Genomic DNA, 25707 nt, shown 5'->3' with positions numbered 1-25707 from the left:
TTTACTTACTTTTCCTCCTTTTCCACTTCTCTACTTTCACTTTCTTAACTACTCAGCTTAGCTCCTCACTCCTGCTCCTCCCTGAGCTAACTCTCTTCCACTTCCTCCTCCTGGACTCATCTCTCTCTATCTGCCTGGTTTCTTCCTGCCTCCAGAGTTGTGAGCTCCTCGGTGGGCGGAGCCAACCGCCTGGCCCACCCCCTGGTGTGCATCATCAGACTCCTGGAGGAAGGCAACAAGGATTTGTAGGTTAGCTGTGATGTGCCTACCTGGAGTGTGGGGTGTGGTGGTGTTGTGACCTGTGTCCCCTGGCTTGCCCAGGGCGACACACAATAATTAACTGCAGGTAGTCCAGCCAATCTTTCACGAAGGTGCAGGTGTGGATATAATGTTTCCTTCATCCAATGGTGGTTCTCTCAATGTCTGACAGCTCAACAATACCATCTGTTTGCACTTAAAAAACAAGTGACGACCTGCCAACCACACTCCCGCTTACGGGTAACGGGGTGGAAGTTCAGTGTGAAAAAGCATGTGTGACTGCTGTCCCCATGGTCACAGAGGATGAAGAGCACGCAGATGCACGTGATGGGGCAGGCAGTGGTTGCACAGCCCCGCTAGGCTGCATTGTAGCACAGTGAAATTCCCTTTGCGACTTATGCTTCATTTTAAGTCTTGTATTTGGTGGGATCCACAGTATGCAGCAAAACCACGCAACATGAAAAGCACTGTTTGCAGTTGGGTTCATAAATGATTCTTTCACTTTCCCAAAACAAACAATAAGAACCATGCATTAAATTGAAATAATAGAACAATCTATTCAGTTGCCTACTGCTTGCTAAGCCCTCTGCGTAGCAGCAGTAATTGTGTGTTTGTGTGTGTTTGTGTGTGTGTGTGTGTGTGTGTGTGTGCGAAGACAACTTACTAGTGGCGCATCACAAGAGCTTCCCAGTTATCTACCTAAACATAGACAAAACACATCACCCACCCTGAATACCCTTGTTAGCTGAAGCCTCACAGATAAGGCAGATGATAACAGTGTGAATGCAAGCCACACAGCTCTGCAACACAGTCATGTAAGTATTGAAAAGCAACATTCAATGCAAACATGTGTCGCTGTCCCTCTATGATTTAAACTGTACGTGACAATTTGACAGTGCAGAGGCAGCAAGTGTGATTGTCTATATAGTCGTCCTACCCAGAACAGATATGTGTTTTCATAATAAAACAAAGTGTTGCGTGCACGCATTACTGTCTGGGCACAGCCTACCGTACCCGGGTACTGTGATGTCCAGTTGCCATAAATACATGATAAATCCTATCATGGTTAACAGTATAGACAGCACCGGAAGAATTTTGGTCTGTGGCACAGGATGCTGCTCACTGGCATTACGGTACTCCTCACCAAACTCCAAAATGTCTCCCCTCACAATTGAACGAAGTGTTTCCGCAGTTGCTCCTTCCTGTGTGTCATTCCTGAGGCAAAGTCTTAATTTTGGGCTACAGCGCATGCTCGTTTGGACTGTGCCTGAGTCATTCTGCGACCTGCGGCTCAACACACTTACACAGGGCCCTGGTGATTGACTCACTCTCGGGAGGCCACTAAAACTAACTGCACCCAACATCAGCCCCAGGTGTCCCCTTACACTGCAGTGGCGGTCCCCACTGACCGCAATACCGAGAGTGGCGTCACGAAAATACATATAAAGAAGCAACCTAAGTGTGACCAGACTCTTCCTCCACGTGGAGTCCCTGAAGGTAATGCACCAACACAACACCTGTGGGGCTTCACACTGACTGAGAAAAGCCTCTTTGCACAGGTACTTGCACTCCGTGCCGGGTCTAAGTCCTGTGTTGTGCCTAGACAGCATGCTGAAGCGGCTAGTCTTTTTTTCAGAAACTGTATTTCATGCTACTGAGCATGCTCAGGCACTTACTGCATCAGAGGCTAGGTCCGGTAATGAACTCTTTGGCCCTGCCCCTGATGTGGAGGGCCCATATAGACCACAGGGCATCAGGTGTCCTGACAATTTGGCCAGGCCACTCCTAACAGGCTTGCAGAGGCCCGCCCCTATGACTTGTCACCTCATTGTTGTTGGTCAGACGATGACTGTTGAGGTGTTTTGGCTGTGGCAGCCATGAGGTCATCATTCAAGTGGCGGTTCAAAATAGGACGCTAGTTATGCCACTCATGACGTGTCACTCTGCTTTTGTCTCCAGGAGGTGCATTGTGGTCCACCCTGGTTTGGGGCGGACCCAGGTTATAAAAGGGGCTGGAACCAACAAGAAGGTGCCCAGTCTTCTATTATGCTCCGAAAGAGCACACCTCCATGTGTTGAACCCATTGCAGCTTTAGGTCAGAGGTAGGCAGGGATAGGTCATCGATGCAGGCCGCCACCACAGTTGGTAACGCAGAACCTTTAAGAACAGCTCCTGTCCTACCAGTTCTGCTAGTGCAGCCCAGTGGCATAAACAGGCCTGCTGCTGCTGATGCGCCTGCTGTCCACAGGTGTGTCCCCTACCCACACGGACAGCGTAACCAATGGCCCCTGTGTTGTTAACAGGGAGTTCCGGGCTGGGTGGTCGTGTGGACCCTGTCACGCTAACAGGGCTCCAAGTCTCCAGATCCGAGTGGCGTCTAACTCGGTTCAGGCTACTATTTGTTTGAGAGTCAACCTGCTCTGTATCCTCCACCTAACCTTCCAGTTGCCAACCTCTCCTTTTCCATCTGTGAGCACGGTGGACAACGAATGGCGATTGGGATATCTATTTTTCTCTTTCTTTTCTTCTTAATATTTTTTATATAGCGGTAACATAGTATATACCACCTTATCCAAATCTGCCAGTCCCACCATACCAGATGTTGTTTCTTCAGCAAATGTTAATGTTGCTTAACCACCAAACCCACGGACACAAACTTTTTTCCCTTTCCAACACACTTGTTCCCCTTTCCACCAGCATCTGTCCTTTTTCAACTCAATTTGTATATGACCAAAAATGCAACTCTGCAGAGACACCGTACTCAACGCCGTCTCAGCACAGCAGCCAGCCCTCGGTCCCTCAGATGTGGACAAGTAAGACCATTTCCTCCTGTCGATGAAAAAGCGTTGAGATTCACTCTGTGCACCACTGGTGTTTAGTGGAAAAGCAGATGTAAGATTGCGTAACACCTTCTGCTGATACTCCTGCATACGTGCGTCCCTTTCTATGGCAGGAGTTATTTTGCAAAATTTTGTGTTGTACCGGGGATCTAACAGTGTGGCAACCCAGTAGTCAGCATGACTTGGAATTCGTACAATCCGAGGGTCATGTTGTAGGTAGTGCAGCAAGAAGGCGCTCATGTGTCTTGAGCATCCAGGAGGACCAAGTCCTTGGTGTGTTGGTGGCAGAGAGGTGAGAATCGTGCCTCCTTCCTCTGCCCTCTCCCCACAACCTCGCACAACCGAAATGTGAGCAAGCTCTCACTCATCTGCTGAGCCTTCCATGCCCATCGCCAGTTCGTCCTCCATTTCTTCCTGGGCTCCTGCACCTTCCTCAACTGTTTTGCTGATACTATGTGCCCTTAATAATCCCTCTCCCCCACCGTACCATGACTGCCGCCAAGGTGCCGCTGACCGTCTGGACCTTGTAGATCTTGTTATCCCTTCCGCATATGACTCCTCCAGTACTTCCTCCCTTCCTCTTGGACCAACACCTGACTCCGAATAATGCTACAGTGTGCTCCATCATGTAAATGACCAGAATTGTCACGCTGAGAATGTCATCGCCAGTGTTAAACATCTGCGTCGTCATTTGTAAACTGTGTAGAACGGCGCATATGTCCTTGATCTGACACCACTCCAGCAGCGTGATCTGCACCACCTCTGGATCAAGTTAGCCCAGGGTATATATCATAACGTATTTCAGCTGGGCTCTGCAGTGCTGCCACAGACGCTGCAACATGTGCAGATTCAATTTTCTGCGTGTCGGAACATCGCATTTCAGACGTTTAACCGCCAGACCTTAAGACTTCAGGAGCGATGAAAGTTGTTGCGCTACTGGGTGCGAACGATTGAAGTGAGCACATAGCGAGCGTGCCCGCTGTACAAGGCCATGAAGGCCGGGATGTTGTTTTAAAAATTGCTGGAGAATCAGATTAATTACGTGAGCCATACAAGTCACATGTGTCACATTGGCCTGATGAAGGCACGCTGCCATGTTTGCATCATTGCCGCACACGGCTGTTAAGTCACCACCGTAGTCCGCTACGTCAATTTGTACTCCTGTCGCAAGGTGACAACGTGTTCCTTTCGTGCATAGTTCTGATGATGGGAGAGGAGTTGACGCCAGCGGCGCAGGTGGATGCAGGTTATGCTCACCCACTGGGCTGCGTTACCTTGACATATGCAGAACCAATGGCTGAATGCAGGTGGTGGGTATCTCAGATGAAGTACCATCATTCAGCTACAACCAATGGGAAGACATAACACTCTTCTTTAAGTCCCTCCTGTCTGAAGACCACTGCCAGACATAGCTATGAACCTCTGGTTACTATTACTCAGCGTTTAGTTTTATGATTTTGTGTGCTTGTTGCCTGACTACTTTTCCTGCTTGCTGTTTAGGTACCTCGTTGGTCGATTCGCATTTCACCTCTGCTTGTTTTCTGATTAAATCCTGTCCCTCCCATTCTGTTCCTCTTCCTCAATTGTTGTTTTGACCCCGCATGACTACTATTCTCTGGAACTGCAGCCTTCCACAGGTATTGATCAACTTGGGCCCTGTGTCATTCAAAATCACTGTATAGGGGTTAAAGGGTTTCAGGGTTCTGGGGTCCAGCTTGGTGAGTGGGTTCCCTCTAGCCTATCCTTTACAGCCCGTCTGAGTGTGTCGATCCAGGCAGGCGTTACACCGTGCCCTCGACAGAAGGACATGTAGGCGGAGATACTGTTTTAAAAATTGCTGGAGATTCGGATTCAACACGTGAGCCATACAAGGCACGTGTGTCACATTGCCCTGAAGAAGGGCCGCAGACTGTTTAGCATCATTGTCACACCCGACATTCCCTGGCTGCTGGTTGAGTGGAGACAACCATTGATGAAACTCGGTCTCACTCTACAGAGCTAACTGTCCACAACTCCTCAGCGGTGTCTCACATTTCCCCTACATTTCAAAGTAAACATTTGACCGCCTGATGGCCTTGAGCTCTGCTGCCAGCATAGTAAGGAGGTGTGTGGGATTCCTTGAGCGCAGCTACAAGGAAGGGTGGCCTGACCACACAGGGTTTGGTCTGAGGTGCAGGAACAACATGAGGTCGATGAGGCAGAAGCAGTGGAGGAACTTGTACATACAGAGGAAGGATTGAAACACACAACTCGTGGGGACGGAAAGACTTGTACAGCAGACACTTCTCCATCTATCACCATAGTTACCCAGTGCCCAGTCAGCGACATGTAACGCCCCTGTCCATGCTTACTGTTCCAAGTATCTGTGGTGAAATGCACCCTGTCACACACAGAGTTTCTCAAGGAAGCGGTGATGTTGTGTGCAACCTGCTGTGTTAGCGCGGGCACCCCTTTCTTGGAGAAGGAGTGGCAAATGGCCATCGGCTCTTGGGGCACTGCAATGGGCATAAGGTCTCGAAAATCCTTGGTGACAAAAGGGTGTAAAGGCAGCCTTTCTGTAGCCAAAAAGTTTGAGATGCTGAAACTAAACCTCTTAGGCATGTCATGCACTTCGAAAATCATGTAAAAAACAGCGAGGGGACTCCGACCACAGTCTCCCTCGTTGCCACTAATTGGGCCACACACACCCCACTTGACTGTCATCAGTTGACCCCCCTTTTGAAAATGAAAAAGATGCTTTGCATGAAGCACTCTCAAAAATCCGCCTGCCTTTCACCTCCCCTGGATGCCCCAGGGGAAGAAAAGTCCTCTGAGAGCCATGACTTGTTCATCTTGGTTCTTTGAGAAACACAGCGAGGGGACTCCAAACACAGTCTCCCTCGCTTCCACTAATTGGGCCACACACACCCCACTTGACTGTCATCAGTTGACCCCCCTTTTGAAAATGAAAAAGATGCTTTGCATGAAGCACTCTCAAAAATACGCCTGCCTTTCGCCTCCCCTGGATGACCCAGGGGAAGAAAAGTCCTCTGAGAGCCATGACTTGTTCATCTTGGTTCTTTTAGAAACACAGCGAGGGGACTCCAACCACAGTCTCCCTCGTTTCCACTAATTGGGCCACACACACCCCACTTGACTGGCATCAGTTGATCCCCCTTTTCAAAATGAAAAAGATGCTTTGCATGAAGCACTCTCAAAAATACGCGTGCCTTTCGCCTCCCCTAGATGACCCAGGGGAAGAAAAGTCCTCTGAGAGCCATGTCCACATTGTCAGTGGACAGACGCGTGTGCTTATCTGTCAGCAGACCCCCAGCAGCACTGAAGACAGGTTCCGAGAGAACGCTGGCTGCAGGACATGACAAGATCCCCAAGGCGTACGTGGCGAGCTCAGGCAATTTATCCAGATTGGAAGCCTAAAATGAGCAAGGCTCAAGTTGCACAGTAATGGCATCGATGTTCCCTTGCATATACTCATATATCTGTGTCTCCTCTTTTTCCTCGTAACGCTGTTTTGTTTTCGCATGAGAATTTGTTCTTGTCACTTTCTCATGTGTTTGTGTTGTGTTGTGAGTTGTTTATCACCTTTTCGACACCTTTGAGGGTGTTTTCTAGGTGTTTTTATGTGTTTGTGATTGCCTCCCATTGTTTCCTATGCGGTTCGAGTGGTTCGCCGAACCGGTTCGCCGAACCAAACTCGAACGAGACCTCCGTTCGGCAAACCAAACTCGAGCCGAACCACGGTCTGTTCGCTCATCTCTAAGCAGAAGGAGTTGTCCTACTAGTGGACAACTCCTTTAAAGTGTAATTTTTTTTTATAAATGAATAATACACATGAAAATAAGAAGCTTTGTAATATACCTTCTTAGAGAAATCTACTTCTTTCTCCTTCTCGACGGATCATTCATTGTAAAAATTCTCAGTTCAAGGGTAAAATCTGTGTTCAGTGAATACGGCAATTTCTATTACTGAGATACAAGATGACAGTTGTTGCTCATAATGTTCTATGGGGAACTGTAACTGTACTTTGAAGAGAACTTGTGGCAGAAAGTCTGTGTCTTTCTGTAGCTTCTCCATCTCCATAGAAATTTTAAAAGCACCAACTGCCATCCCCAACCTCGATAATGAGGAAATCTGTGCTGAATACAGATTTTACCCATATAGAATGAAAGATCAGTCCAGAAGAAGAAAGAAGCTGATTTCTTTGATAAGATATGTTCATATGCATCAATATATTTTCATGTATACTATTGATTTATAATGAAGAAATTAAATAACGTTTACTCTTTAAAACTTGAAATATATAATGAGAGAACCATGATTTCACATACTAAAATCATGTATATCATGGTAATATCGGAGGAAAGAAAGATGATATTTACATCTTTACTGGGGAGATAAAACATTGTGTTTGGTATCGTGGACCTGTTGTGTTTGGTATTAGGACATGCTGAAGCGCACTTGTGCGCCAAATGGCTTTCGTTGGTAACTCCGTCCACCCGCTTCTACCTGCATCTATGTTTTTACAGGATTGTGAATAAAGGTTTTTAATGAGATGGAGAGGGCCACCTTTATTTTCTTCTTTTAACTTCATTACCCTATCACTGTTGTGTAAGGTGGAGCACCTGAATATCCCTTAACAAGTCGATATGTGTTTCTAGACCCAGATATGAGTTGTCATTCTAATGGTGCTGAACTCTACTTTTTACATATTTGGTAATTGTGTTACTCTCCGATTCCCATAGAGAACACAAAAGTGTTCATGTGTATGGGAAAGTCGGGAGAGAGAGGTTTCTGCCAAAAAAGCTATCTGCTGAGTTTGACTGACAACTATCCAAATAGCATGGTCACTATTAGGATGCATTACAGCATATTTATGCCTTTATTGATTTATCAATCCCTTTACAAGGCAATATAGAGGAATTTGCCAGATTATGGCATTAGTGTAGCAATATATAGGGAGTTAATACGTTATTTGCTGTTAATAGGATAAAGCATAACTTATTGATCACTAGGAATCCCAGAGTTTGGATCCCCAGGCATCCTAACAACAAGGCTCTGAAGATCCCCTTTTCAATTGAGCATAAGTTGAGCATGTGTACCTCTGCTCCATTCATTCTCTATTGAACAGTCATAGATAGGAGTACCGCATCCTTTTTCGAGGACCTGTCACTAAGTTAAAAGTAGACAGTTTATGCCCTTTTTTCTTTCCATCTACTACATTTGTTTTAGTCATAGTCATAGAGTCTCCCTTCAACCTTAAATCTAAGTCCATCTAGTTCAACCCGTAGCCTAAGATGTTGATCCAGAGGAAGGCAAAAAAAACCCCAATGTGTCAAATAAGCTCCAATGGGGAAAAAAATTCCTTCCTGACTCCACATACGGCAATCAGACTAGTTCCTTGGATCAACACCCTGTCATAAAATCTAATATACATAACTGGTAATATTATATTTTTCAAGAAAGGCATCCAGGCTCTGCTTAAATGTTAGTAGTGAATCACTCATTACAACATCATTTGGCAGAGAGTTCCATAGTCTCACTGCTCGTACAGTAAAGAATCCTCGTCTGTGATTATGATTAAACCTTCTTTCCTCGAGACGTAGCGGATGCTCCAGTGTTCCAGTCGCAGGCCTAGGTGTAAAGAGATCTTTGGAAAGGTCTCTGTACTGTCCCCTCATATGTTTATACATTGTGATTAGATCCCCCCTAAGCCTTTGTTTTTCCAAACTAAATAACCCCAAGTTTAATAACCTGTCTTGGTATTGCAGCCCACCCATTCCTCTAATAATCTTGGTCGCTCTTCTATCTACCTGTAAGATTATGCTATTTATAACCTTCTATACTTTTGCTATCAAGAAAAGCATCCATTCCTCTCTTAAATTCATTCAGTGAGTTGGCCATCACCACTTCCTCAGGAAGAGAGTTCCAGAGCCTCACTGCTCTTACCGTGAAGAACCCTCTTCTATGCTGATGTAGGAATTTTCTTTCCTCCAATCGAAGAGAATGCCCCCTTGTTCTTGTCATAGTCCTTGGTACAAACAGATCATGGGAGATATCTCTATATGGCCCTCTGATATACTTGTACATATTTATTAGGTCTCCCCTAAGTCTTCTCTTTTCTAGAGTAAATAGACCTAATTTTGATAACCGTTCCGTGTATTGTAATGCACCCACTCCATTTATTATGTTAGTAGCCCGCCTCTGAACCCTTTCAAGTTCAGTAATGTCTTTCTTGAGCACCGGTGCCCAAAATTGCACACAATACTCCAAGTGTGGTAAAGTGTGGTTTTCTTTTATAAAACCCTCCGCAAAGTTCCAGATATATGGGTCTTTGACTTTAGTCCACCTTACATGCTAAATATTATGGTGTTTAATAAGGAGGCGGTGCTCACGAGTTTCTCTGGCGTGTCTTTAGGCTCAGCTGCATAATTACCCTGGGAGCCCCTCCCTCGTTGTCAAAAACCTAAAAACTAACATATTGGGCACACTGATTAAAAAAGGCCAAAACGCTGGAAAGGTATGGGGATACAAAAAAGAAAAACAAACAGAGAGCTCAGGGGGCAGCGGGAATACAATAAAAGGAAAAACCTGACACTTTATAGCTGGTAGGAGGTTCCCTTTAAGTACAAAACATATTAGAGATATGACATATACTCTGTAGTATTTATGTTACATTCTAGATTTCACAAATGAGGATGAAATGATTGAAGTATGAGGTGAAGCACTCACTCTAATACTGTTCACGATCGCGGCGGTTTTGCTTTCCGAAGCCTCTGGATTCCCAATGAGATAATCCCATGCACAGAAGATTCTCCAGCAGAAGGTGTAGTTTTCATCGGATGCACTCGCCAGGCTCAGCCGTGAATTCTTTGCCATTCTGAGTAATAAATTAAACAAGTTTATCTTCCTACAGCTAGTCAGATAGAAATTATTACCTGTGGTAGTAATTACAGAGCTTAGCTACTCAAGACTACACAATGGATTTTATTTGCTGTCTCAAGCTTTTTTTTAAGGTGTACCAATTGCAATGTCTCTTTTTTCCGTTTATCTTACAACCCCACTCTGTATAAACCAGAGCCGATAGCTATCTAATCAGTAAGAAATGTTCTTCCTCAGGCTGACCCAGCCCATCCATGAATTATATGAAGCCATCCAATGTTCCTCAGTTCTGCTGTTCTCATGCTCTGTTAAATCCCTTCTTTAGGTAATTAAGAATCACGATATACACAATATTATACTGGCATAATATATCGTTGCAAATTACTTTCTTAATAGTGTGATGAAACTGTATGCAAAGACTGCCAGTCCAACAAGGAAATATGCCAATGGCAGACGATACCCAGCTCGTCCTATTTTTCTTTCCCGTCCATAGTAGCCATAAAATAGCACAGAGTATTGGAGATAACCCTGTTAGAGACAAGTATTTACATATTAACATCAAACACTTTAAAAAGGTTTCAGACACATAATATTTTTAATTCTGTATCTTAACCCCCTGTCCCCCAAACCACATTTATGGAATGGAGGTCTTTCAACAATAAATCCATGACACCTATACATCTGCTCTCAAAAATCAATGTTTTAATTTTTATGCAAATGAAGTGTTAAGTGCTCTTGGTGTGACAGAGCACTTCCTGAGCTTTTGCTTCTCCTGTTTGTTTCCACACTTAGCACCAGGTTCTTAAAGGGGTTGTCCACTGCTAGGAAACCTCCTTCTGATTCCACGTTTCCCCCAGGTATAATAAAAAAGCCTACTCATCTGCCACACCGGAGCCATTTCAGTGGTGCCTCAGTTCGCATTTCCGGGGCTCACATAAAGTTGTGATGTAACGCAAGTGTGGCGCCCCAGGACCTGGTCGCCACAACAGCATTGCCCCTCCAAAGGGTTAATGCTGAGCCTGGAGGTAATTGGGAGGTCTATTGGCCAGTAAGTTCAACATCCAACGCAGTTTCTCCCTCAGGCCAGCAGGGGGAGCTCTGAACCTGGAGTTCCAGGGAGCATTCCTTAAGTCTGACCTGAGGGAGGAGTTAGTGTTCAGTCTGTAGAGAGAAAGCAGACGCAGAGTGTGCTGTCCTGCGGACTGGGGCCTGGAGCTGGAGTAGCTTGGCCCGGTGAAGCAGGAGGAGCAGAGAGGCACAGAAGAGACTCGGACATCGGAGTCTGTGGTTGCCAGGTTGTAAAATCCTTCCCTGGTAGCCGAATCCGGAAGGCAGGAGAGCTGCAAGCCCCCTGGCCCAGAAGCAATCTGAAGGTACAGCTGCATCCCAAGGGCCCGGTGTGGACTCCAGCAGAGAAGCACCAGAGAGGGCCTGCGCAGCCTACCACACAGAAAAAGGGACAAACCACAGGTCCCAGCAGCAAGAGGGCCATTGCCAATCCAGAGAGCAGGGTCCCATAACAGTAAGGAAAGAACAGGAGTAGGCCTCATACTCATCTGGCCAAAAAGATACCTCAGTTACTTCTAGGCCGGCCGGAGCCCTCTACCACCTGTAACGGTCTCCCAGGACTAACCGTTTGCCAAGTAAAAGAGGAGAAGGTAAAGAGACTACTGTTTGTGCCTGTTTCTTTCACTGCCTGTCGGCCCTGCACCGTATTATTCACACAACATCACAACATAGACTCTCACGAGCACCAACTGTTGCCCCGGGGTACTGCTCCACCTGTGGGGAGCAGGACCATCCAAGCTGCCATACCATCAGCCCCGGAGGCCCCATACAGCAGCGGCGGCTTAATAGCCACAAACCACAGGTGGCGTCACGACAACCATAAACTTTATTCACCAGCCATATTTAATTGACACCCACCAGGGCCACGTAGTCGGGCCCCGCCACCACTGACGACCCCCGGACTTGTCCGGCCCGGCACCGGGTGTCCCATAGCCCTGGGGTGGGCGAGTCACAAGCCCCTCGTTCAATCAGCGCTGACTTCTGTCTCTCCATCTTCGGACCAAATGAGTTAATCAACAGGAAGTGAGTTCTGCGACTGCGCTTACTTCCTGTTGATTGCTCATTTGGTCCAAAGATGGTGAGAAGGAAGCCAGCGCTGATTGGATGCGCGGCTGTGGTGATGTCCCAACGTCACATGAGCAGGAATGCGAACAGTGGCACCGTTGGAACGGCACCGGTATAGGAGGCGGGTATAGGCTTTTTCATTTTACCTATGGAAAACATATGGAATCAGAAAGGGTTGTCCTAATAGTGGAGAGCCCCTTTAAAGTAGATTGATAAAGCTATCAATCAACCTAAAGAGGCTGGAGCTGGTAGGGAAACAACTTTTGGAGGCAGCAATACATGATTGCATATGGATTAAAATGCTGAATTCAACAGTAACAGAAGATACTAAAGTGTCGATGGATTTATCTTTCAAAGACCTGCATGCCCGTGCATATGGTTTCAGGGGGTTGACCTTACTGACAAATTCCATTTCATTGGCGCATATACATGAGCCACTTCATCCTAATTCCTCCTCCCTACAATTGTGTGTTGAGGAACTTGAGACCTCCAATCTAGTCATCGTGGGGGCCAAAAAGTCCACTTCACAGCAATCATCAGCTACCTATCCTGTAAATAGTTGACAAATGTTCACTGTAACATAAGTGGAATGATTTTCCTATGTTTATTTGAAGTCAAATAACATGTTATTCTATAGCTGTGACATATGAAGTATGTTTTCCATGTAAATTTTCATTGTATCGTCCCTAAATTAGATCTATCTACTGTATGTATAAAAATACACAATTTTGGAATAATTTATAACATTACAAATTTAAAATCAACATCCAATATTGCACAACATTATTATCATACTGTACTGTCTTACATTCATTTTTAGCTCTATGATGTTTGCAGTGTATCCCTGTCCTCCATGTTTTATTGCCCATGCCAAGTTAGGCAAAAATGAGGTTTTATTTAGATATTTCTCGTTGCCACCACATCACCTCTTACCAACCCACACGTGTTGTGAAATAACTCAAGTACTGTACAATGCATTCCCGTATACAGTATCTGACCACACTAATTAAAAGGGTTGTCCGGCCTTTGGCAACAACTCTGCAGTCACTCTATGTGGCAGTAGATAGGCGAATCTTTACAGTGCTCGCGGTGCTCGCTCTCAGGATTCTTTGGTGCCGCCGTCAGGAGCAGTGGACACGTGACTGCAAGCATGTGAATTGCACACATACAGTGACATGCCAACTAGATGGGGGCTTGTTTTTGGAATGTGGCGGTGGTATGAAAATCACATACTTGTGGTCACTGACAGCCTGCTCCCGCTGCCGGCACCAGAGAACCCTCACAGCATGCAGAGTGACTGCAAACTTGTAGCCTAAAGGTCCAGTCACACTAAGCAACTTACCAGCGATCCCAACAACGATAGGGATCGCTGGTAAGTTGCTAGGAGGTTGCTGGTGAGATGTCACACTGCGACGCTCCAGCGATCCCACCAGCAACCTGACCTGGCAGGGATCGCTGGAGCGTGGCTACACAAGTTGCTGGTGAGCTCACCAGCAACCAGTGACCAGCCCCCAGCGCCGCGTGGAAGATGCTGCGCTTGGTAACTAAGGTAAATATCGGGTAACCAACCCGATATTTACCTTGGTTACCACCGCACGGAGCTACACGTGCACAGAGCAGGGAGCAGCGCACACTGAGCGCTGGCTCCCTGCTCTCGTAGTTACAGCACACATCGGGTTAATTACATGATGTGTGCTGCAGCTAAATGTGCACAGAGCAGGGAGCAGCGCACACTGCTTAGCGCTGGCTCCCTGCTCTCCTAGTTACAGCACACATGGGGTTAATTTCCCGATGTGTGCTGTAGCTACATGTGCACAGAGCAGGGAGCAGCGCACAATGCTTAGCGCTGGCTCCTTGCTCTCCTAGTTACAGCACACATCGGGTTAATTAACCCGATGTGTCCTGCAGCTACATGTGCACACAGCAGGAGCCGGCAGCACAGGCAGTGAGAGCGGAGGAGGCTGGTATCAAAGGTAAATATCGGGTAACCAAGGACAGGGCTTCTTGGTTACCCGATGTTTACTGTGGTTACCAGCCTCCACAGAACCCGGCTCCTGCTGCCTGCACATTTAGTTGTTGCTGTCTCGCTGTCACACACAGCGATCTGTGCTTCACAGCGGGACAGCAACAACTAAAAAATGGCCCAGGACATTCAGCAACAACCAACGACCTCACAGCAGGGGCCAGGTTGTTGCTGGATGTCACACACAGCAACATCGCTAGCAACGTCACAAAAGTTGTTCGTTAGCAGCGATGTTGCTAGCGATGTTGCTTAGTGTGACGGGGCCTTTAAAAACGCTTTATCATGGACAAGAGGCCAATCTAGAGTTGACTCTCTCTCCAGGGATCTCATACCAGTTGCATGGGTTTCCACTATGGCCCATGCACCCTGTTATGAAACGTAAGATGACAGATGACATCTTGAAAAGTCTCATGTCTGAGATATATCTAATCCAAAAGTTAATTTAATAATGTGACATGGTGAGATTTATTTTTGCATGGACCATTCTTACTTAGAATCCATTAAGTGATGGAGGTCATTGACATTGCAGAGGCAGTGTTAACTAATGAACTGGCCACAATGTACTGGCTATAAAGTATATTGCTTAAGCAGTGATAAATAGCGTATTAACATATGAATTAGAGCCTTGCCCCAAGTGACCAGATGGTGTTCAGGTCCTGTGCTGAGGAAAATTCCTTTTCAGGGATTTTTTTGTTCACAGTGCTTCCAAATGGAGCTCCTGCTAAGATCTGTAAATGAGAAAGAAATATGTAAAGAACAATCAGAGTCAGTGACAGTTGTTTGGCTATGTTCTCATAAACGACAGATCTAGCAAAGGTTGCCTTGATCTGAGAATACACAGTGGTGAGACATCAACACAAAAAAAAGTAATCTGACACCAAACTTGACATCGGTCATGGCTTCTGCAATGTTGTCTTACCTCTTAAGGCTAGGGTGATACACAATCATTGATAGATTAGCCATTGTGCAAACTCTGTTCTGATGATGCGCAACGTTATGGAAATGAATGTGGTCACACTGCGACAATGCTGCAACAAGCAAGTTGCAAAAAATCCAAGTCTTGTTAGCGACTTGCTTGTCAATGTAAGTGTCACAATGCGGCCATATTCACTTCCATAACGTTGTAATGTAGCAGCAGCACCAAGCGACCATGAGTTGGGCAATGGCTGTCATGGCCAAAGTCGCCATGTCCCTTTAGCTTAAGTGAGGTAACCGTCTGTGACAAGTTATCAATCCGGTGCATTTTAAATCCATTTTGGGATGAGATTGTTCACAGTGCTCATTATTTGGCAATAAACACTATAATGTGGTTATTTTACAATTTGAGATGCAAAATGACGGATTTTGTGAACTTGATGTCCTTGTAATGTCAGATTCTTACCATTGCAGCATTGATTGTTTAGTTTTTCTAATCCTTTTTGTGGATATGTCTCATTACCTTCTTTTCCACTGTAAAATGTTCATGACCTTCTTACCTAACCCAAAGTAAAACATTTATATCCACATTAACAAACCTCAGAAACACAAGGACACAATTCAGCCAAAATGATCCATCCGCAGAAGGACTAAACAGTATTAAGATCTCGTCTGTCTTTTAGTGTAAAGCGCAGTGCCTCGTTCCGATGATGAATATCTCTTGTCTTTTATAGAGGTTACAAATAGTGGTCAGGAGAGAGGGTAATAAATCTGCTAGAGTTTGGGTCAGGAACATGGCTGTATATCATCAGGTAACTGATACGTCAAACCAGCATTAAATCATCTATGATTTCTTTTCCTGAGGAAGGAGACGGATGTCTCTGAAACGCGTAGGAACTGTCAAATAAAAAGGAAATCTTTTAATTTACACGCATCAGTGTTTTTTAGCGCGGCATAAACCCGGTCTTCTCTTCTACCTGTATGATACAAAATTCCTCTCCCGGGGCTGCAGCTAAACCACCGGGCACTCGCAGGCTGTCATAAGGGGTTGTGACTGGCACAACCTCACCAGGTGAGTGCTTCTTTGTCTTCTCTGTCTACCCTCATACTGGGTAAGACCCTATTGCGCTTTTTTCCCCCCTACAGTCAATGAAGGATAGCAGATGGTCAACTTTTTTCTCATCCAGATTCTGGATAAGTAAAAAGTCGCAGCATGCTGCGATTGTCAGCGAGAGACGTGTCACTCACACCCATACAAGTCTATGGGTGCGAGTGAAGCATCGGACTGCACTCGGATGACATCTTGAGTGCAGTGTGACATACGCATCAGCTAACAATGGAGGAGATTGAGAGATTACTCTCTCCCTCTCCTCTGCAGCTGTGATCTGATTGCAGGATCGATTCACAGTTGCATGACATTGGCTTACACTCATAGCAGAGCGGGAACCAAGGGTCATTAGTATATCACATCTGATGCACTCACATCAGATGCCATACACTCATGTGAATCCAGCCTTAGGCCCCCTTCACACGTCCGTGAAAATCATGCACGTTTTTCACGGACGTGTCAAAGGTGCGCACTGTCCTCCTTGTGCCGTGTTTATAGCACACGTGTATTCTCCGTGTGTTATCCGTGATAACACACGGAGATAGGGAACTTTCTGCTCACCTGTCCCTGGCATTGCTGTCCGTGGTGCTGATCTTCGGTCTCCGGTCCTGCCGACTCCCCGCTGCTCCTGCTTACGGCCCGCAGTGGAGTGAATATGCAGTGAGCATAATGAGCGGGGGTTGGAAGCAAGTGACAGCAGCAGCAGAGACAGCAGTGCTGGAGAAGGTGAGTACAGAAATTCTTTTTATTTCACAGGCACGTGTGTTTTCTCCGCTGCGTGTCACACGGATCACATTCGTGCAGTCCATGTGCAGTCTGGTTGACACTAATGATGCTGCAAAAAAAACAGGCATGTCTACGTGCTCCACACGGGCACACCTATGCTCCACACGGACACATGGTCCATGGTACAACACGCACGTGAGCACAGACCCAGTAATTTTAATGGGTATACGTGTGCCCGTGTCTCCGGCACGTGAAGAAATGGACCAAACACATACCGGAGACACAGACGTGTGAAGGAGGCCTAAGACTGTATTACATAGTCCGTAAGAGAGAAATGTGCACATTTTTCCTTTAAACATCATTACTGATATTTATGATGTTCTTTTTTTGTTTCCACATTAGTAAAACATCTACCAATTATTGTCTGTCATCATTAGTTTTTATCCATGAAAGCCATACCTCTGGTAACACTACAAAAGCTCCAGTCAAAATTGTGAGGACAATATTAATTCCAAATAACCATCGCAAAAAGATAAAATATGAGGCAACACCCGATCCAAAATGACCTGAAATAGCAAAATAAAGTGTTATATTTTTATTTCATTATATCACATTGCTACAATTCTGATTACATATACAGGAGCCTGCAGGTAGTATGTTCTCAGGCTTAGCATACTTGTATGCCCTAATGGCTATGGTATAGTATCTACTGCAAGCAATTGTGGCAAGTCCTTAGTATTTATTAGGATGTTGCCTATTGCTTTTCTATTAATTCTTATAAAAAAAAGGAAAAGTCATAATTCAAAATACTTACTCTCAATCTTCTTTATTCTCATTTCCCAGGGAATAAAGAGGACGACAAAGTTATAAGACAGGCGACTAAATTTTTTCCAAAGCTGCAGCAAAAAATAATTAATATTTAATGACTTGAATAAATGTTATGATAAAGTATCAATGGATTATGTGTTAACAATTGAATTTCTACAGATTCAATTAATAGATATAGTTTATAGACAATTTAGTTTAGGTGGTGAAAGAACAGACAATTGACCGACATAGAGGGGATCTGTATTACACTGTTCAAGGCTCCTCCAACTTCTGCTTTTTCTCCACCTGAACAGACCTTTCATTCTCAAAAATGTCAAGTCACAGGTAAAATCTATATTTCTCTGATAAGATATATTACAAAGTTGCTTATTTAAATATGTACTATTGATTTATGAGAAGTCAAGAGCATTTATAGCAATAACATATGGATATTTAAATGTATACATTTTGGCATTATTGAACCCATTTTTTGTGTTATGTCCGTCATATGATTTCATTGTGGCCCCTGGGAATTATATAACTTAATGTTCTCTTTAAGAGGTTCCCATCTCACACACCAAAAGCCCATGAATGAGGAAATTGCTTGGACTATACCAAAGAAATTCTCTCCAAAAGGAGTAGGAAACTTTTATCACAGAAAATGATGACGACTGTACAGATACTGTCACAGTATTAGAATACAGGAGATCACTGTTCAACCTGACTGCATACTGAAAATATATGTGCTCATTCAGGAAAATATAGAAGGAAAATAGTCACAGTTTTCTCGTAGCAGACAGAGATAGTACTGGCTCTAGCTGGTAAATTCCATGATACTTTGCTGATTAATCATAGAATTTATTGCAGAGCTCAAGGAGGATTTACACGCAACGACATTGCTAACGAGATGTCGTTGGGGTCACGGAATTCGTGACACACATCCGGCCTCGTTAGCGATGTCGCTGTGTGTGAAACACACGAACGACCACTAGCGATCAAAATTACTCACCTAATCGTTGATCGTTGACACATCATTCTAATCCCAAATATCGTTGCTGTTGCAGAACGCAGGTTGTTCGTCGTTCCTGCGGCAGCACACATCGCTATGTGTGACACCACAGGAACGAGGAACAACATCGTACCTGCGGCCGCCGGCAATGAGGAAGGAAGGAGGTGGGCGGGATGTTACGGTGGCTCATCTCCGCCCCTTCGCTTCTATTGGGCGGCCGCTTAGTGACACTGCACGAACCGCCTCCTTAGAAAGGAGGCAGTTTGCCGGCCACAGCGACATTGCTAAGAAGGTAAGTATGTGTGATGGGTGTTAGCGATGTTGTGCGCCATGGGCAGCGATTTGCCTGTGACGCACAACCGACGGGGGCGGGTGCTTTCACCAGCGACATCGCTAGCAATGTCGCTGTGTGTAAAATGGCCTTTAGAGGAACAAAATGCAGGATGAAAGCTAGGAATCAAAATAGAGGCTAAATAAAATAAATAGGGGGTTGTACTACATAGAAGGAAAGACCCCCATATGCATTAGACAATTGTTGGCGTAACCCATCAATATCAGTAGACAGTCTAATGGTTATGAGGGCCCACGACAGATGAATGTTGGGGGAGTTAAGTATCCAACATGCCCAGTTTTGAACTGCCGTTTCTTTTGTTATGAAGAGATAAGCTGCCACCAGAGATCTCTAGCAGCAGCTTTCTCATAAAGAACATAGGAACGCTCAGCAGAGCAAGTTCTCCTGTGTATGGGATAGTCGGTTAAACTTTATCAAACAATTTGTATTACTTTCTGGAAAATTGCTTTTAGCTAAAACAGTTGATATTCTACATACATATACAAATATTTAAAGGGAATCTGTTACCAGGATTTTGCTACTTCATCTAAGAGCAGCATAATATAGTCAAAGAGATTCTGAAACTAACCACATTTAACTTAGATTACTGGGTGCAGCTGTTCTAATTTTATCTCAGAATTGAGTGTAGTAGAGCTGGGAACTGTCTTCACCCACACCAGACTCTCAATAGCTCAATAGAGATTATGTATTGACTGTGAGGTGTCAATCACAGCAGGGGGCATGCCAGACTGCTCTGCCCATGATGAGTAAACAATAGCTCACACAGAGATAAGAAACACAGATGTTTTTTCTTTATTAACCTTTGCAGCATGCTGTCCTCTTATATTGCAAATCCTGGTGACAGATTCCCTTTGATGTGCATGGGTGCAGTTGTAGAAAAAAAAACAACTGGGATTGCTGTTTTAAGATAAGAAGAAAGTGGAAACCCAACAGACTGAATAATTATTGTAAAAATTACATAGACATTAAAGTCAGGTAACATAAAAGGGTCCAGAAATTGTATTTTGGCTAATATATGCTTTTACAAAATTGAGCATTTTGTATTAGTTTTCTTATCTAAATGCATCCTTTGAAACTTCCAAGAAATCTTGAGTATCCTGATAAGAAATTATTATACATCATTGTCATCATACTGCACTGTTAGCTGTCATTAATACCACGCAGCAGTAGGGCATACTTATTTCAGTTAGAGTATAGACCTTGGGCTTTTTAACAAATTAACCTCTGTGCCTACAGCCCATTGTATACATGACTTCTAATATAATTGCACGATAAGAAAAATGGTCTACTTGTTCTCTTAAGAAGCTTGATGAATTGTCTGCATTGTGGCCAAAAGGCCTAATTTGAGTTGATCAATACTTAATTAGCCATAATTGTTGTAATTAACCTCTTATTGAAATAACAAAACCTTCCTGGTATAGGCTGCAACATTTATAAATTAATCATTATCATTACAAGCTGTGAAATGATAATTGTAAGCTGTGCAAAAATGGCTTTGGGATTATCATCATTTAGGCCTGATTCATTATTGCATTTGCACTTGTTTTTTGTCAAGTTTTTAGTATCCTGCACCTTTTTTTTCTCTGCATTATATTAATATATTAATTTTTCCATTTTTTACTGTTTTTTGTTTTTTTTTAAATCAATGAGTACTTTGTGGGGGCATCATACTGTTTGGAGAGCCATGGGGAGGGGGGCATCACACTGGAGAGCTATGTGGGGGCCAATTACACTATTTGGAGAGCTATGTGGGGGCCATCATACTAGTTGGATGTCTATTTAGGGGGGCTATTATACTATTTTAATGGCTATTTAGCTGACTATCATATTATTTGGAGGGCTATTAAACTGTGTGGAGGGCTGTGTGGGGGGTCACTATACTGTTTGGAAGACTGTGTGGGGGGGGCTTATGCTGTGTGGGGCCATTATGCAGTCTGGAAAGCTGTGTGGGGTCCTTTATGCTATGTGGAGCCCATTATAATATTTAGAGAGCTAGTGAGGACCATTATATTGTACACTGTGTGCAGAATTATTAGGCAAATGAGTATTTTGATCACATGATAGTTTTTATACATGTTGTCCTACTCCAAGCTGTATAGGCTTGAGAGACAACTACCAATTAAGTAAATCAGGTGATGTGCATCTCTGTAATGAGGAGGGGTGTGGTGTAATAAGAGAGCCAAATCTAAAAAAAACCCCACTCCAACTTCCAAAAATATTAAGTTTTGATATTTATGAGTCTTTTGGGTTGATTGAGAACATAGTTGTTGTTCAATAATAAAAAAACATCTAAAATACAGCTTGCCTAATAATTCTGCACACAGTGTATGTGGGTCATTATAGAGTGTGTAGGGTTGCGTTCGGCTCATCATACCACGTGGAGGGTTGTGTGGGGGCCAACATACTGTGTGGATGGGTGTAGGGGCACTTATGCTGTATGGAAGCTTGTAGGGGCCACTATACTGTATGGAGGGCAACTATATTGTATAGAGGGCCAATATACTGAATTAAGGACCATCATACTATATGGAGGACTGTGTAAGGGCCATCATATTGTGTGGAGGACTGTGTGGGTGGCATCAAATTGTTTGGGGGTCACTGGTGGTATTACACTTTGCAGGGGAGTGTATCTTAGTGTTATTATCCTGTGCATGTGGAGGGAATTGTGGAGGAATTGACTGTGCGGGTGTCATACTGTGTTTGGAGGGCAAATTTGTTGGCATACTTTATGGGTGGACAAGAAAGGGGTATCTTAATGCATGGGAACACTAAGGTGCATCAATATGCTCAAACTTACTTTATAAGTGCTGCAGTTGTGAGATATGCTCTTCTGTGACCCCACTGAATATATTAAGCATTTTTTTGGTGGGGAGGGGGTCAAACTATGACTTCTGCTATTCGGCCCCATGATTTCTATGTATGTCCCTGTCCACAATCCTATGGGAATATTTTTTTAAGCCAATATGTATTTTTTGTATTACATTTCATATGAATATGTCATCAACATTGTAATTTCTAAGTCTTTTGAAGAATCATTATAGAAGAGTATGATACGTTTTATTACATATATTCCACTGAGAACTGCAGCTATCCTGTTTCTTTAAAAAGGAGGGTTCATATGAAAACTTAATAAAGGGTCCATTCTTTTTAGAATACAGGGTTTTGCATCTCTAAGGTCAGTCATATGATAGCACATCTTTTCTATACATTAATACACACATTTTCGTATTGAGTTGTGCGGTGCTTGTCATGAAAGGCTCAAAATGCAGTAAACACATAAATATACAGCAAAGATGAGCTTCTGGGATCTGGCTTGTAAGCAAACATGTGCGGTATGAATTTTCACTGCTTCAAACTCCATGGTATAAATTTTATCTATTTGTACGGGAACTCACTGTGGACTACATGTATGACTGCCAGATGGGGAAGGAGACTGACGGGACTTTATTTACAGCTTTCGGTGGAATAATAGATTGATTGGAAACTTACTGGAAACTATAATTACAGCTGAAGGGGAATGAAAGAAACAAGTGACGGCTATGTGGTGCAAGGGGTTGCGGCACTTAGGGCCCATTAAATGGTTTTTGAGAATAGTAGGTAGAAAACAGAGAAGTATGATGGAGGAATAGGGATATGTGATAAAAAACGGGCTCTGTCAGAAGACCAAGATGGTTACTTGCGAATGGATTTATTGTTTAAAAGCTAAGGAAGAGGATGTCATCCTTGAAACGCGTTGTATGAGAGTTTTAAATTATAATTTCATTCCCAAGCAACCATCTTGGGCTTCTGAAACCGCCAATTTTAAAATTGCATATCCCTATTCCTCCAGCATACAACAGTCAGGATCCAAGGCTTATTCCAGTGTTATGCCTGAAGAGCACAACTGCACCAGGTGAGCCTTTCCATAGAGCTCCACAGCACCTCAGCATTGCAGGTTCACCCATTGGAGCAACTCTGCTTTCTTGTAATGAAAACAGAGAAATGGGTGATCAGACATGAGTGAAGTAATGTAAAGGCTGCATCTGAATTACTTAACCCTTCTTCCTTTCATCAATCCCTTAATCCCCCCTTTCCTTTTACTCCCACTTTAATTCTCACCCCAAAAACAACACAAACCATATTTTTGTATTAAATAGGCCAAATTGGCTTTTATTATAACTAAAACATCCAGGTAATATAGACAAAAATACTAATGGCACTTCCAACATGCTGTTTGAACAGGTGCAAAACTGAATATGACATATAATAACAAAAAATAACAGTTGCACTCTGAAAGCATGTAAACCATGAATGTAAGAATATAGACATGCATTAATGCTAAAGGAAATCTAGGAAAATTGAGATATTTAGCATACCAAAATGGCCATTTCTATATCTGCCCAGTAGCCATGTCAATGCATATGACTAGGTACCTACTCTAATGCCTCTCTCTTGGTTAAAAACCTCTATGTGTATGGGTAAGTAGGAACCTGCTACTAGAGAATAAAATATAAAAATGGCCAACCCAGAGAGAGGCGTTAAAATAGGTACCCAGTATACAAAATATTGATGCAGTTACTGGGCAGATATACAAATGGTAATGCTAAATATTTCAATTTTTCCTAGATTTCCTTAAAGGGAACCTGTCACCACTTTTTCGGCCTTTAAGTTGCGGCCACCACCACTGGGCTCTTATATAAAGCATTCTAACATGCTGTATATAAGAGTTTAGGCCGCTCTGTAGAACATAAAAAACACTTTATAATACTAACTTAGATGGTTGCTCCAGTGCAAACCAGTCAGATAGGTGGCGCCGTTCTCTGGGACCGGCGCCTCCCCTTTTGGCCATCTTGGTCTTCCTTATTCTGAAGCTGCGGTGCATGATGCATCTATGTCATACACACGTGCCGGTCCTGCGCAGCCGCACTACAATACTTCAATCTGCTCAGAGCAGGGCAGATCAAAGTGCGCCTGCGTAGGACCTCAATGCCGGCGCGTGTGTATGATGTAGACGCGTCATGCACCGCGGCTTCAGAATAAGGAGGACCAAGATGGCTGAAAGGGGAGGAGCTGGTGTTTTTTATGTTCTACCCAGCGGCCTGGGCTCTTATATACAGCATGTTAGAATGCTGTATATAAGAGCCCAGTGGTGGTGGCCGAAGTTTATAGGCTTAAAAAGTGGTGACAGGTTCTCTTTAAGCAGTAATGTATGTCTGCAGTCTTACATTCATGGTTTGCATGGTTTAGCATGTCAGAGTGCAGCTGTCTTTTTTGTTATTCTACAGATAATATAACATTTTGGGTAGGGATGTTATTGAAGTTCCTGCTCAGTGGGGTGACAATGAGCCAATTAATAGGCCATCCCCAGCTCCCCAATATATGATGCTGCTCTTTTCCTACTCCTCCTTACAACCCCCCTTTTCTGAACTTTTCAGCCCGTTCCCCCAAATATCATTTAGGCTTTTAACCCCTGCCCTACATAGCTGAGTCATGGGATGACTTCGCCCATGGATCCTTTCTGCTATCTGCGCAAAATAGTACAGATTAAAAGTGCTGCTGAGTGGGGCACAAAGTGCTTTGTTTTCAAAGTGATGTAGAATATTGTTTTTTAGCCTTTTGGAATTGCAATTAATTAATTGGATATCCCCTATAATTGGTTTCTAGTCCTATTAATTTCAGTATGTAATGATAAAGCATTAAACACAGTTCTATTGGTGTAAGAAAATACCTGAATTATCTGCACCAGGTATATATTGCACACAGAGATGGTTGTATTATCCTATTATACAGCAGAGTTATGGCTGTCCAGCGTCTACATTACGTTTCATCTGGTCATTCATCTGTATGTCATTAACCCTTTGCTCAGATGTATATTATCTGCACAAAATGCATTTTCTAGAAGCATTTAGCAAACACACAAATTACAGCGATCTCTCCTCATACAGCAGACTTGGGAATTCCAAAGAATAACGGCTCCATAAATCAATATGGGAAAGTTAATTAATTTTTACAGAGCTATTTCACATTTTATTGCGTGACTGAAGTATTTTAATTAAACAAAGAATTAACGGAGGCCACTAACGGATCTGGAGTCGTCAGGACTGGCTTCTTTAATTTGAGAGCCGTCGTTTATTTGTACTAAGGAGCAGTCAGCTGGTTAAATTGATGGCATCTAAATTCCACATTGATGTCAGTGTAAAGTGCCTGGACCAGCACTGATAAAGCTGTGCTAAGCCTATATTCTGCGCTGTGTAACGTAGGGTCCATGCTTCATAACGTGAAGGGTTAGGCATCCTATATAATCTTCATGTAAAAGATGGCTATTATTACACCATAAATACCGAGGCCTATGCTGCACAGAGATAATGAAATCACTGCAATAAACCGATTGATGAGAGGCACAGAAATAACATTTACATCCTCTCACCAGGAGTCCATCATTATTTATGTATTTTTTATTAACTTTACAAGGTAATGTTATTTATCGCATTTGAGCCAGGAGGGTTTTTCAAGGCTTTGCTCGCATAACAAACTGTGCTTGCAGTGACAGATCCACTATTGATGGATTCTTAATGACACCGTTGACTTAAATTGGGTCCATCACATTTTCATATCATTGCCTTCAAAGATGTCAAATGCCTAAAGGAAACCTTGATGAAACATCTTAACTAGTAACGG

General features: G+C 43.7%; 1 protein-coding gene across 1 annotated transcript in view; it reads right to left on the bottom strand.

Annotated features, from left to right (window-relative positions):
* TMC3 (transmembrane channel like 3) overlaps positions 1–25707 on the bottom strand; it is a 124387-nt gene that overhangs the window by 65941 nt on the left and 32739 nt on the right. The window contains exons 4-8 of the mRNA XM_075342776.1: positions 17697–17778; positions 17342–17448; positions 14763–14861; positions 10363–10505; positions 9828–9975 (exon numbers count right to left, since the gene is read on the bottom strand). Coding sequence (XP_075198891.1) covers positions 9828–9975; positions 10363–10505; positions 14763–14861; positions 17342–17448; positions 17697–17778 — 579 coding nt within the window. The remainder of the gene's footprint in view (positions 1–9827; positions 9976–10362; positions 10506–14762; positions 14862–17341; positions 17449–17696; positions 17779–25707) is intronic.

This window comes from Anomaloglossus baeobatrachus, chromosome 4, assembly GCF_048569485.1.
Source record: "Anomaloglossus baeobatrachus isolate aAnoBae1 chromosome 4, aAnoBae1.hap1, whole genome shotgun sequence".
Classification (NCBI taxonomy): Eukaryota; Metazoa; Chordata; class Amphibia; order Anura; family Aromobatidae; genus Anomaloglossus; species Anomaloglossus baeobatrachus.
Note: the sequence above shows the minus strand (reverse complement) of the source record. Positions and strands in the feature narration are given on the sequence as shown.